The following is a 15,992-nucleotide window of genomic DNA, read 5'->3' on the forward strand; positions in this document are numbered from 1 at the left end:
GCATCTCTGGGTTATTTGTGCAGCCTGTCTGGTGTTTTTACATGAGTAGAATGTGTCCTTTTATTGAAAATGCATCTCTGGGTTATTTGTGGGGCATAGGAATTGCTTCATATTTTCCCCCAAAATATAGTCCGGCCCCCCACAAGGTCTGAGAGACAGTGGACCGGCCCCCTGCTGAAAAAGTTTGCTGACCCCTGCTTTAAAGGCAGATTAGGAGAATAAGGCTATCAGTGGCTACTAGCCCCAATGGCTGTGTCTCCTTCTGCTCTCAAAGGCAATGTAGACTAGGGTCTGGATGGCCTGGGTTGAAAGCTCCGACACAGCAACAACAAAGCTCACTGGTTGATCGGATGACAATCATTATTTCTCTCTCAGCCTAAGCAACCTCACAAGGCTGTTGTTGTGAGCATGAAGCTGGCACAAAAATATAATTAATAAATGGGTTCGCACAGGCGGTAGATAAGAAATGGAAGTGACAGGGGACTATTTTGTGCTTCCCACTGGAGGCAAGGAGAGCCTAAGCACGAACAAACCCATGGCCGAGGTGTCGCTAGAGGCTTGGGGGTGGCTTTCAAACATGCCTTGACAGGCCTTCAGCCTCAGAAAGGTGAATGGGCGCCAGAGGCCTATTTGGTATGTTTGTTTATCTCAGTGTTTAAAGCAACAACAAAAGGTCAGAGTCCGTTGCTGTGGGAGATGCTTTTCCTTTTTTTAAGCCTCCCACAGCCTTCCCACTGTCCAGCTGAGACAGGCCTATTTACTTGTCAACTTCAGTTATTTAATTCATTTCACCACTGTTGAAGAAATAGGCCCAACTCAAAACGTCCAGACCCAGCAACTCGGGGGATGCTGCTGAACTGAGAGGAAAGGAGATGCATTTGCAACTCTTGCTTGTGCAAAATACACGTTGGGTCATGGTGGGTGGCTTCCGGGTTCCAGCGAGATCTCCTGGATCTCTTGCAAGATCTTACCAGAAGCCAGAAGCCACAGCCCCACAACCGTGATAAGTAAGGCTTTGGTTGCAGGGCAGGGGCAGCACCTTCCCGTTTTGCCCTAGGCAGCAAAACAGGATGGGCCGCACCTGGGTTCTTGTCTATTCTAACTTGAGCGCTTTTGTGTTTACCCTGGCAAACTATTGACAGAAGCATTGGGCAGCAAATTCCTGTCACTAACAACACAGCCCTGGGAAACTTATCTCAGTGGTATATTTGAAGGGAAGCAAAATAATACTCTAGGTCTCTCTATAAAGCAGTTTGCAAATCAGGGGGAAAAGAGAACAGCCTGGGCAACTTTGATCACAGGTAAGTACGGTAGTCCTAAACTTTCTTCCCTACTTCAGCTAAGAGCTGATTATTTACTATTTGAGTCTGTAGTCCGGCAGCTTGGGCTAATGGTCTAGGGCACCTGAGTGACAGATAATACCCTGCACTGCTTAGCAAGTCCATCACCCCAGGATTGCTCAAAACTGTTTTCCACAGAGTAGAAGTACCTTAGCTCAAAAGGTGGTATTAGATAGAGGTGGATCCATTGGAAGATGGATGGCGATTTGCAGTAGATACAAAAGGTTTCTTATGTCACCTCCAGTCTATCATTATTCTGTGGGAGGGATTTAGTCACATACTGGAAATTTAGGGTTGTGTACACACTATTTGAGGGAAATAATGAGCTTCAAAGGTGATTTAAGCATATAGTGTATACAAAAATAAAAAGAATCCTGGACTTTTTGCAGTTTGGGGGAGTGGTGGGGTTAAAAGTATGCAAAGGGTAGGGGCATGGGGGAGAAATATGATTCAGTTCATATTTAAAGGTGAGGCTGCTTAAACCACACTTAAACAATACACAGGCTGAAACAGCACCATCCTTTGAGATTTGCACTTCTTCAAATTTTGCAATGCTGTTCTCCAGCCAAGCACTAGGGTACTGTGTGCATAAAAATGCATATATTCATAATAGCAACATACAAAACTGCATTATATATTTGAAGACTGCTTGTGGTTTGTCTTTTTTGAAAGGGGGAAAGGATGGATTATACCTTGGAGGATTCACAAAGGAAGGAGAAACTTCTGAAGACTGTTTATGCTCTCCAAGTTAAATCAGATGCCACATTTCAGAAAGCCAGCCCTCTCCTGAACAGCCACCCTGGTACAGGCATGGTGACAGAACACCAAGTGCACCAGCTGGCAGAGAAAGCCAAGGTCATCTGCCATGACCTGGACAATATCAAAAACTCCCTTTACTACCGACAAGATGAACTGGTGCAGCAGATCCCAAACCCCAACGGCAACCATTATGGAGGTGTGTGTGGAATTCACTGCTCGCTCGATGGGCTTATCTACATGATTAGTGAAAATGCACCAAGGGTCCACTTCCTCAACCGCTCGGGCCAAACTTTTCAGTCCATACCATGTGTGGAAGGGAAGAAGAATGAGACTTTTTTGCCAGAGGACGTGACCGTCACCAGGGCAGGGATGGTGGCAATTACAGACATGGTCAATGGGACTGTCCGCATCTTCAACAACCACTCCAAGTTCTCCAAGGGAGAATGGCTAAGAATTGGGAAGTTTTGTTCCCCCAGGGGAATTGGAGTGGATACATCTGGAAAGATTCTGGTGGCTGACTACACAGAAGGAAAAGTTCATAGCTTTGCCCTTGACCGTGCTTTCAAGGTGCAAAGCACCCACTCTGTCTCCAACCTGCGTGGGCCACGCTACGTGTGCTTGGCCCCTGAAGGAGGGTTTGTGGTGAGTGAAGAATGTGGTGATGTCAAGCTCTTCAGTAGCAACCACAAACTGGTCTCTTCCATCAGCAGCAAATATGGCCACTGCTTTGGCAATCCCTCCGGGGTCTGCGCTGATAGAGAAGGCAACATCATTGTGGCTGATGAACAGCACCAGAAAGTCCACTTGTTTCCCAGGAGTGGGTCTCCCATCTGCCTGGTATCTAAAGGTCTGCAGAGACCAATGGGAATAGCTTGTTCCACCCAGGGGTTGCTGTTAGTTGCCGATAGTGGAGATAACTATGTCAAAGTCTTCAAGTACCGTGTGAGACCCCATTACAGCTCTGACAATCTTTGTATACCCAGTGGCAGTCCAAACCTAACGCCTAGAGGAAGAGCAGAGTAGGAATATTCCATCATTCACCTTCAGGCATCTTCTGCATTGACCTCTTCCACACTACCTCATCTGACAGTACAGTCAGTTATCCAAGTTTTTCTAGCACTCAAAAGGACTTGCTGCAGAAAACTACACCTTTGTCACATGGTGGACTCGAGCTAAACAACTTGGATCCCAATATCTGACCCACTCCCCTTGGATGTTATGCCTGGTAGAGGGGGCCCTTTTGGTAGTTCCAGTGCCCTCAGAAGTTCAAGGGGGCCTGGAGAGTGCATTCTTTGTGGCAGCCCCTACACTGTGGAATTTCCTCCCCACAGAGATGCGACTGGCACTTTCAGTATGCCAAAAGCACACCTCCTTCCTGGCCTTTGACACATGATATATATAGTTTCAGGGCCCGTGCTAATCTCTTGACTGCAATTTGTTTTAAAATGATTTTAAATCGCCCACCTGTGATTCCTAATAAGTGGTATTCAGAGGCATACTGCCACTGACAACACAGATAGAACATAGCCACTGTGGCTAGCCCTAGCTGGCATGGGAGTTGTAGTCCAAAGCAGCTGGAGGGCACTTGGTTGGTGACATCTGAAGCTAGCTTAGGGGCAGGCTGTGAAGCCCATATAGTTCTGTCCTCCAACACCAGCCATTGCCCCTGGCATCTAACAGTGACTGTCACACCCTGCCCAATGGTAGGGTTGGCCCAATATAGCCCCTGAGGAAGAAACCTGGTTCTTCTAAAGAGCCATAGCCTTTTAGGAGCCACAGACATGCCATTATTATTAAAGAGAAAGTTTTCTCTAATGTGTGTTTTCATGAAAAGTAAGATTACCTGAATTATATTTGTCACTGGTAATGTTAAAAACTAGAGTAAATTATAATAAAAGACCATAGCAGGATATTCAGAAGGTCAAAGTAATAAAAGAGGTCAAAGACTCCCCACTGTTTCTTGTCTTATTTATTTTGTTTTTATTCATAACATTCAGAAATGGATGCCACATATTGCACCATATTAACTGGGAGGCAATTTGGGGTTTACTTTCAGAGGAAAAATATATGCTGTCTACATTTCATATTTTAAATTGTGACTAACTTCATTTGCAAGGAATGTAAAGGGAGAAATTGATAAATGCAATTAAGATGAAGCAATAGGGAAATAAGGGCAGAAAATGTTTAAAATAAATCATCCTTGCATGTGTTGCTTTGTCAGCATTTTGCTTATTAACATCTTCCTCTATTTCAACAGAGAATGCTTGCAAATAGAGGGCTCTAAAGTTGCACACATGACCACCCTGTTATTCCTAATTCGCTAACCTAAAATCCAGCCTTTTCTCCTTAATTTAGTACCGCTGACTGCCAGTTGCTGGGAGAACCCAGCAGAAGAGCTACATGGCCCTTGAGTCCGGCTTGTGAGCTTTCCACAGGCATATGGTTGGCCACTGGGCAGGAAAGGCTCGGCCTTTGGACTAATGACATGGTAGGAATTTAAAAATTCCTTCAGTAGCACCTTAAAGACCAACTAAGTTTTTATTTTGGTATGAGCTTTCGTGTGCATGCACACTTCTTCAGATACAGTGAAATGGAAGTTTCCAGGCACTTATGTAGAGAAGGGGTGGGGAGGGGTGGGGATGGGGAGGGGGGATCACTCAGAAGGGTGGTGGAAATGGGTGATTGACTGACTGATAGCTGTTGATGACCGCAAACGACTGCAAATGGTTTTGCATGAAAAAGCAAGGGTTGAGATGGCTGAAGATCGCTTATCATAAACAACAGATCAACAGAGCCAGACAGATACCTAGAGAGAACCTGCTGCAAGACAGACCCAAAAAAGAAAATAACAGAACACCACTAGTCATCACATACAGCTCCCAAGCTAAAACAGTACAACGCATCATCAGAGATCTACAGCCTCTCCTGGACAATGACCGCTCCCTTTCTCAAGCTCTGGGAGGAAGACCTTTCATTGCCTACAGACAGCCACCCAATCTTAAACAACTCCTCACCCACAATAATACAACCACCAGACTTAACATGGACACTGGTACCAGAGCCTGCAATAAACCCAGATGCCAACTTTGCTGCCACATACACCCAGACAACACCATTACTGGCCCCAACAACATCCAACATACCATCTCAGGACTATTTAATTGCTCATCCTCTAACATTGTGTATGCCATCAAATGCCAACAGTGCCCTTCAGCTCTCTATATTGGACAAACAGGCCAAACCCTACGCCAAAGGATAAATGGACATAAATCTGACATCAGGAACCAGAAGACAGAAAAACCAGTAGGAGAACACTTCAATCTCCCAGGACATTCTATACAAGATCTCAAAGTAGCTGTCTTACTACAAAAGAATTTCAGAAATAGACTGGAAAGAGAAGTTGCTGAATTGCAACTTATCACCAAGCTCAAAACCATGGAGGGACCTGGTTTGAACAGAGATATCGGGTTCTTATCTCATTATACATGATAAGCGATCTTCAGCCATCTCAACCCTTGCTTTTTCATGCAAAACCATTTGCAGTCGTTTGCGGTCATCAACAGCTATCAGTCAGTCAATCACCCATTTCCACCACCCTTCTGAGTGATCCCCCCTCCCCATCCCCACCCCTCCCCACCCCTTCTCTACATAAGTGCCTGGAAACTTCCATTTCACTGTATCTGAAGAAGTGTGCATGCACACGAAAGCTCATACCAAAATAAAAACTTAGTTGGTCTTTAAGGTGCTACTGAAGGAATTTTTTTATTTTACTTCGATCCAGACCAACACGGCTACCTACCTGTAACCAGAACAATGGTAGGAATTTGTTTTCAAAAACAGGTAACAAAAACAATACAATGAATGTGATAAACACCCACATCCCTCATTCACATGGCTATCAGCTTCCAACAGAAGTGTGAAGGCACAAGCTACAGTTCTCAGAATTAATAGAAGAGATGAAGCTTATCAAAAAGAAGGGAGATGCAGACATTGAATTGGAGGGGAAATGGGTTGCACCCAGGGGTGTGGTATACAACGGCTGAATTTTGCATGCCTTCCCCAGTTTTGTAGGGGAAATTACTGATAGTTACTCTTGGGAGCAGCAAAGAGTATTCTGCTGTTTAGAAACCTGTTCTACCTTCTGGGATACTTTAGGCTTCATCAGGTCAGTATGACACCATAGACCAAATTCATGTCTGATATCTGAAGAAGTGTGCATGCACACGAAAGCTCAAACCAATGACAAACTTAGTTGGTTTCTAAGGTGCTACTGGAAGAATTTTTTTTGGGGGGTGTGTGGTTTCGACTACGGCAGATCAACACGGCTACCTACCTGTAACTATAAAAAACCTTGTTTTTGCTCTGCTAGCTTGGGGTGTACTGCCTTAGTGCCAGAATCTGCTTGCATTTTGGCATCGCCTGATATCTTTAAGTGGAATAAAAAAATTCCTTCAGTAGCACCTTAAAGACCAACTAAGTTTATATTTTGGTATGAGCTTTCGTGTGTATCTGAAGAAGTGTGCATGCACACGAAAGCTCATACCAAAATATAAACTTAGTTGGTCTTTAAGGTGCTACTGAAGGAATTTTTTTATTTTGCTTCGACTCAGACCAACACGGCTACCTACCTGTATCTTTAAGTGGATTTCTTTTATTGTTCTGCTATTTTATTGTAAGCAACTCTGAAAGCGTGTGGCTTGTAATTTCTTCAGATTAATTAGTAAATATAAATAAATCAAAGGTACATTAGCTCTCTTATATTTCTTTTTTAAAAAAAAACTGTCAGTCTTAGAGAGAGAGCCTTAGAAAAGATTTCCCTCCTCAACAGCTGGGATACTGAAAATGTTCGTAGAAAAAAAAGAGGTGGCAAAAAAACACACCAGGCCACTAAATGGGACGAAAGAAATTGTTTTAGAATGAGTTGGTAGAGTTTCTTACCGGAAACCTGCTGGCATTTTTAAAACAATGAACTCAATCAAACAGAACGCCACTTCAGGAGACCGGGGGGTCCGTCCGGAACTCAATTAGGCAAGGACTTTACGGAGCGCTCTTAGGAACGGACTGCGTCTCCTAGCAACCGGCCTGTAGCACCCGGAAGTGGCTTGAATGTCAAGAGGAGCGGGCTCTTTCTTTTCTTTTATGCCTGCTAGAAGGAGTAGCGGGAGGAAGTAAGTGTTGTCGGCGAGCGACGGGGAGTCCTGACGGCTTGGGAGAGAAAAGGATGCAAAAATGGGGAGGGGGACCCGCGGCGTGGCATGGTGGGATGGAATTGGGACCAGGGTTGCCAGCTGTTGAACTGACCCAATGACTGGGTTGCTCTGCGGCCATTAACGGGTGCTAGTATGTTATCTCCATGCCTCTCCCCAAATTGCATCTGCTAATTCCTGCAGAATAAGCCTCTGTTAAAGACATAAGAGCCGGGCAGGCAGGTTCTCCCCTCCTGGTTAGTTGGCACCGTAATTGGGCAACTAAGGCTTGTGTGGGTTGTGCGTGGCTAGCTGAGTTATACTGTGCATATTGCTGCGTTTCCCAAACCCGAGGTGACTGAGAAATGTGGCTTCTGTATAGTGGAGTAGTAGTGGAGGGGGGGAATCCTACAGGCTGGAGAAAGGCACATAGGCTTATTTATTTATTAATTACATGTTTATTGTGCGCTTCTCCCACAAGTTTCAGAGTGGCATCATTCCCTTTCTTCCCCTTATCCTCATGACAGTCTTGTGAGGCAGGCCAGGAGGAGAGAGTGAGTGACTGAGAGAGTATTGGAAGCTGAATCTCTCTGTTTAATAATACTCATAGTTCCCTATATTCCATCCATACTTGCTCTAGCATCTGGTTTGAGGCATAAAATGCTTAGCCTTGCTGAGGCTATGTAACTCTGGTATTGATTGGTGTCTGAGTGGGATACTGCCTGAAAACCCTGTGCACGCCACCTTAGGTTATCTCTTGGGAGAAAGGCAAGATTACACCATGCAAACTCTGTATGCTGAAATTTCCTGTTTAATTGAAAATCAAGATGCATATGCTATCCTCTATCTTGGGACTACTTAAGCCTTTTTTATTTGTAAAATAATATTTTGGGTTTTTTTAGTGTAGAGAAAAGGTGAGTCAGAGGAGACATGATAGAGATGTATAAAATTCTGCATGGTGTAGAGAAAATTGATGGAATGGATGTTGTGCTCTCTCTTGTAACATTCAGGACAGAAAAAAGAAAGAACTTCACATCATAGTGCATAAACTACAGAATTTGCTCTGGCAAGAATTAGTTATGGCCACCAACTTGAGATGCTTTAAAAGAGGGTTAGACAGATTCATGGAGGAGAAGGCTATATCAATGGCAACTAGCCTTGCTGATAATGTTCTACCTCCTCTGTCAGAGGCAATATGCCCGTGAAAGCTAGTTGCTGGCAGTCACAAATGGGAAGAGTGCTGTTGCCTTCCCATCCTGCTTTTGGGCTTCTTATAGGCATCTGGTTGGCCACTGCAAGAACAGGGTGCTGGGCTAGCTGGGCTTTTGGCCTGATCCATCAGGCTCTTTTATTGTTTTCTGAAACAAGTACACATACAACCAAATAACACTGAACAAAACTCAAATGTAGAACAGAGCCTTGGAAACACATTTACATCCCTTAAGCCCTTTTGCAACTTTGGGATACCTTCCTTCTTTCTAGGTACTGGCAGTTCATTAGAATCTGGTGTTCTTTTCTGCAGATAAACACAACAGGGTTTTTTCCTGCTCTGCATCATGCTTCTGATTTTATCTTTCCTTATACTCCAGCAGCTTGAACCTATGAGTGCCAGATTCTAATTTTACCAACTTGATTGTAGCATTACCTGACCCTGCCCTGCTATGTTTAAACTGCTAGAGTGAGAGAAAGGAAGTTACCTGTTTTCTGCCTTTAAGTCAGTGTATATCAGTGTCAGGGAGCTTTTTATGTAGTCTGGGTTTCAAGTGACAGAAAGGCACTTGGGCCCAATGTCATATTACAGTGAAATGTGGCCAGTCCTCCACACCATCTCCTATAGCTGCGTACCTTTGCAACACTTGTAAACTGTAGCCCTCTCTTATTTGAATTTTGTATCAGTGCTTATGTGAGCTACATATTTCTGCCACAAACTCACTAAAAAGCCTTATGTGAACCATTCTCTCTTTCAGTCCAAGCAACCCATTGGCAAAAGGTTATACTGATATTGACTTACATTACAGGGTTGCTGTAATAATTACAAGATAATGTATATTAATTGCCTTGAACACTCTAAAGCAGGCATAGGCAACCTTGGCTCTCCAGATGTTTTGGAACTACAACTCCCATGATCCCTAGCTAACAGGGCCAGTTGTCAGGGATGATGGGAGTTGTAGTTCCAAAACATCTGGAGAGCCAAGGTTGCCTATACCTGCTCTAAAGTGTTCATGATGGGGTAATGCTGCACTTGGATGGCCTCTGTTTCTGTTTGGTACTGCTGAGTTATTTAAAGTGACAGTGTCAGTTAGTTCCAGTGGTCCATTTTGCTCCCTTGTGGATATTCTCAACCCTACCTGCCAAGGGTTGAACCAGGATCTTCTGCCTGTAGAGCAGATGTTCTACCCATGAGCCCTTCCCCTAATGATTAGAGTCACCTTGGTTGTGGGGTGATAATGATGATAAATAATTTATTACAGTATTTATACCCTGCCCATCTGGCTGGGCTTCCTAAGAATTATGAAATTCTATCCTGAGGAAGGCACAACAAAACTTGCCCTTCTACTCATGGGGTGCTTTTTTGTATTCTGGGGCATTAATCAATGGTGGTGGTGGGGAACAATCAGGGTCAACACACAAGTAAAAAGCACCTCTCCTGCTTGTGGAGAGTTTCAAAGTATGGATTGGGCAAGTTGACAGCCAGCTCTATCCACATATTCACTGTTGAAGGCAAGGGCCAGGCTGCTTGAGAAGGGAGAGTTTTGAAGTTGGAGCATTTGTAGGACAGGTGACAAATCCTTACCATTCCCTCACTCACTGATTCCCCCTTCCCCTCCCCATACACAAATTATCCAAGACTAACAGCTTTTAAGCCCCACCCCCAATTTCTGGATCCTTTTCTGATGGAAAAATATGGGCAGAGAAAGGGCTTTTATAGTGAAGAACTAGTGGTGTGGAAAAGATTAAGCCTGCCTGCCTTTTATTTTCTACAAATACCCTCTCTGCCCCTGTGATCTACCAAACTTTTGTTTGCCAATACAGTATAATGTGTAGTTCTTCCCCACCCCTAAGATCCTGCTTTCTTGGAAGCTCCAGCTTGTCCCTCCAGCCAAAGTATGTGTGTGAACTCGCGCACACAAGTATTTCAGAGGCTACTGAATGCTTCTTTTACAGTCCACTGGAGGGGAATTGCAACACTATGCATCTTGTTGCTTATTCTTGTTGCAAGGTGCACTCTCTGCCTGCAGCTGTGCACCCAAGAATCTCCCTGGCTGCACACATCTTTTAGTGGTTCCTCAACCCTTATATTAGTGAAAGGACTGGAGAGGAATTGGCCCTTAGTACCAGTAACAGTGGTCCTCTCCACATTACAAGTAACGGGACATGTACCAAGCAGACATCCCTTTTCTGCCTCAAGGGGTTGGGAATTCATCCATGAACAGACATTTCTTCCTGCATCATTATTTGACAGGCTGGTAGCGGTGGTGGTGTCTTCTGAGTAGATCAGCCAGGGTGAATAGAAGCATTTGGAATGCAAACAAATTGCATTTCTTTTTCCAGAGCAAAATGTCAGAATCACAGATATTACCATAGATCAATTGGAAAGTTTTAGCAGGGACATCTATTTTCTGTATGTCTCCCTTTCAGTATATATTCCATAAACAGACAGTAAGGTTTCCTTTCCAATCACTGGACCCATCACAGAGCATACTGCCCGAGGGGTGGTTGGAGTTTTTTGCTTTGCTGAAGGACAGAGAAGGACAATGTTTTCCGGATGTTGTTAACTCTGGGCTTGCCCCCGCCTTTGCTGCTAATGGTGTTTCTGTTTGATACTGCTGAGTTATTTAAAGCGACAGTGTCAGTTAGTTCTAGGGTCAATTTTTCATTTCTGTGTATGAAAACTGAGACATTGATGTCACCTTAGATTTCAGAGTGATTTTAAAAAACTAAATAATGCAATATATGCTTGCCTTAGTGCCTTCCATCTGAGGAGTCTGCACTACTTTATATAGAGTCTCACATAGGATATACAGTACATAGACTCACTCCCTTTGTTACTGGCCTGGTTCTTGTGCCTTTAAGGTAGAATTGAACCAATTAGCAGCATGAAACTAAGTGGTAGGAAAACCTTCACATTTTAAATGTGTATGCATCAAGCTGCTGTTCAAAGCACAGGCGAAGGGTGAGTGGCAAAACCTATATACAAGGCACAATTAATAGCTGTGCCTTGTAATGCAGCAAGTTAGCAGGCAAAACATTTTCCTGGCATGGATGTAAGCGGTGAGAACAGCTTTACTGGCTAAGTTTTTGTGTTTCGCTGCTGCTAAAGGCATAGCAACCTTGCCCAAGAAAATGCTGACAACCTTAGCCACAAATTGTCCATAGGTTTGTCAGTACTGACCTAATGAAGTTTAATGACATGGGCATGGATGCATAGGAATATAGGAAACTGCCTTACACCAATCCAGATCATTGGGCGACCAAGCTGAGTGTTGTCTACTCTGACCAGCAGCAGCTCTCTGGAGTTACAGCATGGGCGTTCCCAGCCCTACTTGGAGACACCAAGGATTGAATCTGGGACCTTCTATGTGCAAGGTAGATGCTCTAGCACTATATTATGATGAGCACAGTGCATCAGGAATGGGGCTTAGAATATAAATACAGTGGTACCTCTGGTTACGAACTTCGTTCCGGAGGTCCGTTCTTAACCTAAAACCGTTCTTAACCTGAGGTAGCACTTTAGCTAATGGGGCCTCCCGCTGCTGCCGTGCCACCGCCGCACAATTTCTGTTCTCATCCTGGGGCAAAGTTCTTAACCTGAGGTACTACTTCTGGGTTAGCGGAGTCTGTAACCCGAGGTGTTTGTAACCTGAGGTACCACTGTACATACATTTTTGGAGTGAAGCCAGTGTTTGACTAGACATATCAAATGAAATGTTTTCCTATATGTAGAACACACTTCTTATTTTGAAGTATAACTCACAACTGGATTCTAAATTTGGATGATTAATCTGATACACTGTGGCAGTTCTTATGATGGTTAGCATAAATGTCTGGGGGGGAAATTCGCTTGCTGGCTATAGATTTTCACTTAGTTGCTCTGACTACATTTTTAGAGTTGTTTTTAAACCTTTTGGTTTTTACAAAACCTGGCCAGGTACCTGCCATTCTTCTGCCATCTTCAAATGACACTAGCACTGTTTCTTAACTTTAGTTAGCATTACCACTCTCTTGGTTTGCCCCTTGTGCTTGGACCCATAAGTATTAAGCATTATTTGGGTGTGTGCTTTTTATTTCCAGGCTTTCTGATTTCCAAGCTTCCATATCATGGTGCTTAAGATATTCTTCCCCATTTGCTGCTCGGCAGCTGAAAGTGGCCTGCTGGTTGGACGATGGATCCCAGAACAGAACTCTGCTGTTATCCTGGCTGTGATCCACTTCCCTTTCATTCCTGGTCAGGTAAAGCAGTATCTCTCCGAAATGCAACATGCAACACAAGTCAAGCTGTCTGTGCTGGGCTCATGGACTAAAACCAAGCAAGCAAAGGAAGAGAGTTTGGACAGGTTCCTTGAAGACCTTGGCACCATTTTTTCACATGACCCCTGGATCCAACTCAGCAAGGAGAAAGGAAGCAAGTTTTGGAGCTGTTCCGCCTCTTGGAAAGACTCTAATGGTAATGAGGAAGATGAAAATATATTGGTTTATTATGACCAGCGCAAAGTGATGCTGTCGCAACTTCACTCCACACGGGACCGGGTTGTTTCTTCTGATCAGAAGACAGTGGAGGCTTCCAAATTAGTTGCCGTGTTTGACACGGTTGCAAAGAGCAAGTTACTATTCATGAAGGACAGGTATGACGAGGGGCCTGTCAAGCTCACCCACTGGCAGTCAGAAGGAGTAGAAGCCAGTATTATTGTGGAGCTGCTGAAACAAGCTTCTGTTCCTGCATGTATGCTGATAACTTTCCTACTTTCACTTGTGTGTGGAGTCTGCAAAAGCAGGTATGTCATGTGGGATGAATAGGAACAAAATCAAACACAGTTTATGCATAGCTTAAATCAGAAAGTTGGGTTTTTAAAAATGTCTGTGTAATATTTTGATATGCACAATTATGTTTTTCTGGTCAGTTTCCTAGTGCAGTGGTTTTCAGACTTCATATTGTCAGAAAAATCATATGTGCAAATTTATTAAGGAAAGAAAAATGGGGGGCATCAGTTCACATTAACTATACAGTAAGCATCCATACATCCATCTTAATTTACACGTACAGATCAATACATGCCACCCACACTAAAGGCTCCACCCCTGGTAAGTACTAACCAAAGCCCAGGGACATTTGGGACCACAAAAAGTGTCCCATCAGAAGGCTTCAGTGATCAAGGTGGAGCATAAGGAATCAGGCTATCCTCAAGGTACTTTGGGCCCAAATTGTTTAGGAATTACACATGTATAGCAATAAAGTTGTTTAGGGTTTAGGAATGTATAGTGGTGAAATTGCTTTACAATGGATTATAAACCAAAACTAACTGCAGCTTCCGGATCAAGTGCAAGGGAAGCCACACATGGAGCACATTGCAGTAATCTTGAAGTAACCAGTACATGAACAACTGTGGCCAGGCTATCCTGGTCCAGCGATGGCCATAGCTGTCAAACCAGTCACAGCTGGTAAACGGCATTTCTAGCACTGAGGCTACCTGAGCCTGCAGGGACAGAGCTGGATCCACTAGCACTGCGAAACTGCTGTGAAAACTGCTTCATGTTTACTGATTCGCTGGCAACAACACCTGCATTTCATGCCACATGTCAGAACTGTCAATGAAAGAAGTGTGTCCTTAACACCAGTGTACATTCCCCAGGTGGGACGTGGGTGGTGCTGTGGGTTAAACCACAGAGCCTAGGACTTGCTGATCAGAAGGTCAGCGGTTCGAATCCCCGCAACAGGGTGAACTCCTGTTGTTCGGTCCCTGCTCCTGCCAACCTAGCAGTTCGAAAGCATGTCAAAGTGCACGTAGATAAATAGGTACCGCTACAGAGGGAATGTAAATGGTGTTTCCGTGCGCTGCTCAGGTTCGCCAGAAGTGGCTTTGTCATGCTGGCCACATGACCTGGAAGCTGTACGCCGGCTCCCTCGGCCAATAACGCGAGATGAGCGCCGCAACCCCAGAGTCGGTCACGACTGGACCTAATGGTCAGGGGTCCCTTTACCTTTACATTCCCCAGGTAGTCGCGATTGGGCTGGAGCTCCCTGGCTTCTGAACATGGATCACATTTGACATGTTTCCTGTAGATGTCCCTGCTCTGAAAGTGGTTGTTGTGTAAAGTGTAGACTCCAGTGGCAGCTGGTGCTTGTTAGAACTGGAAGTTCGGAAAGCAGGGAGGCCAACAGGAGGTGAAGCCACGGTCAATGATAGGCAGAGCTAACTAGTTCTACATTTGTCCCTTCTCTTGCTGAGTTCAACAAGGGGCAACACAGAGGCTAAGGAGGGGGAAGATGGCCGGAAGATGGCTGCCCCAATCCCCAGCCCTGTTGAAATGCCATTGATGTTGGATTCCTTCCCTGTTTTCAATGGGAAGGCCTCTGGAGGATGGCCAAGGACTAGCTCCCAAGTGTAATTCTGAATGGATGTGAAGTTTAAAAGCTCTCCCCTGTAAAGCTCAGCAGGCCTTCAAGTGAGATCAGGTTGTGCTGCCAAAACCGGGGAACTGAAGTATTGTTTCCAAGCTGGCAAAGGGCAGCTTTGATTAATTCCATTTGGATACTAGTTACCTAAAGCATTCATGAGCAAACCATTGCAGCAAGTGTCGCCTCAGGCTATAGAGAGTAGAACTCCTCAACAGGTTTCCAACCGACTAATACTGTCATGAAATATTACAGCCAGCTTTTTCATACTTTCTGCCTGATGTGTAAAACTTGTAGCTTTCAGCATGTCTTCAAACGCCTGGGGGGAACAGTGGGGCAGGAATGGAGGTTTTGTGTCAAAATTCTTGTGCATGCAGATGAATCTCTGCTACCAGAGGTAATAGGTAGAGCCAGTGCTTTTTTTCTGGGGCTACGCAGGAATATGCACACCCCTAAACATTTTGTGAATCTTTTTACTTTTGTCCATTTACTGTATTTATTTTCCCCGATTTGAACTATAAAATGGTGGTTTTCTTGAGTCAAAATGAGAGTACTCCTAAACATTTCTTTATATATAGAAAAAAAGGCTAAAGCAGCAGTTCTGGATGTGACCAGTTTCTAGCAGCTCAGTGGAGCATTAGTTGAAGGTCAAATCATGGAGCTGCAAGGAATCAAGTGGTCTGTAATTTGCTGGGACCCCTTGGATCCCTGCTTACTTTTTGGGGACCCTCCTGTCTACCTTATTTGGGTGAACGGGAAGACCCTTCCCTACCCAAGAGGTTGGAGAGCAGGCTGCAAGTCACAAAAGAGGCTATTGGACTGCACAGACAACTTTGCTGGCCTATTATTTATTTATTTCATGACCTGTCCTTCTCCAGCATGTCCCAAGGTGGGTTACAACAATTAAAAATTAAAAAACAGTTTAAAACAGTTTAAAACAGTATAGTCATTGAAATAGTGTGCCATAAATAGTATAGACACCATTCCTATATGATACTTGTAATGCAGATTTTCAATTGAAATGGAAAATTTCAGCTTTTGCTTGGAAAATTAAATGAAGCCACACTATAAATGGATGTCAATATAAGTACAGTA

The 15,992-nt window shown here is 44.2% G+C and overlaps 2 protein-coding genes across 5 annotated transcripts in view; both read left to right on the top strand.

Annotated features, from left to right (window-relative positions):
• The first annotated feature begins 373 nt into the window (after positions 1-373).
• NHLRC4 (NHL repeat containing 4) lies at positions 374-4,048 on the top strand. Its single transcript, XM_035131639.3, has 2 exons — positions 374-1,301; positions 2,013-4,048. Exon 2 carries the CDS (start codon positions 2,022-2,024, stop codon positions 3,120-3,122), a length of 1,101 nt encoding a protein of 366 aa, XP_034987530.2. The 5' UTR covers positions 374-1,301; positions 2,013-2,021; the 3' UTR covers positions 3,123-4,048.
• A 410-nt stretch (positions 4,049-4,458) lies between these two features.
• The window catches only part of PIGQ (phosphatidylinositol glycan anchor biosynthesis class Q), a 37,458-nt gene continuing 25,924 nt past the window's right edge, over positions 4,459-15,992 (top strand). Inside the window, exons 1-2 of one of the 4 annotated variants that reach the window (XM_060282874.2) lie at positions 4,459-4,587; positions 12,578-13,278. In XM_060282874.2, coding sequence (XP_060138857.1) covers positions 12,605-13,278 — 674 coding nt within the window. In that variant the 5' untranslated portion in view covers positions 4,459-4,587; positions 12,578-12,604. Of the gene's footprint in view, positions 4,588-6,245; positions 6,265-7,164; positions 7,268-11,789; positions 11,873-12,577; positions 13,279-15,992 lie in introns of those variants that run through there. The other 3 variants (XM_035132094.3, XM_035132093.3, XM_088657347.1) reach the window with 3 other exon arrangements.

The sequence above is a fragment of the Zootoca vivipara genome, chromosome 13 (assembly GCF_965207765.1).
Source record: "Zootoca vivipara chromosome 13, rZooViv2.hap1.1, whole genome shotgun sequence".
In the NCBI taxonomy this organism is placed as follows: Eukaryota; Metazoa; Chordata; class Lepidosauria; order Squamata; family Lacertidae; genus Zootoca; species Zootoca vivipara.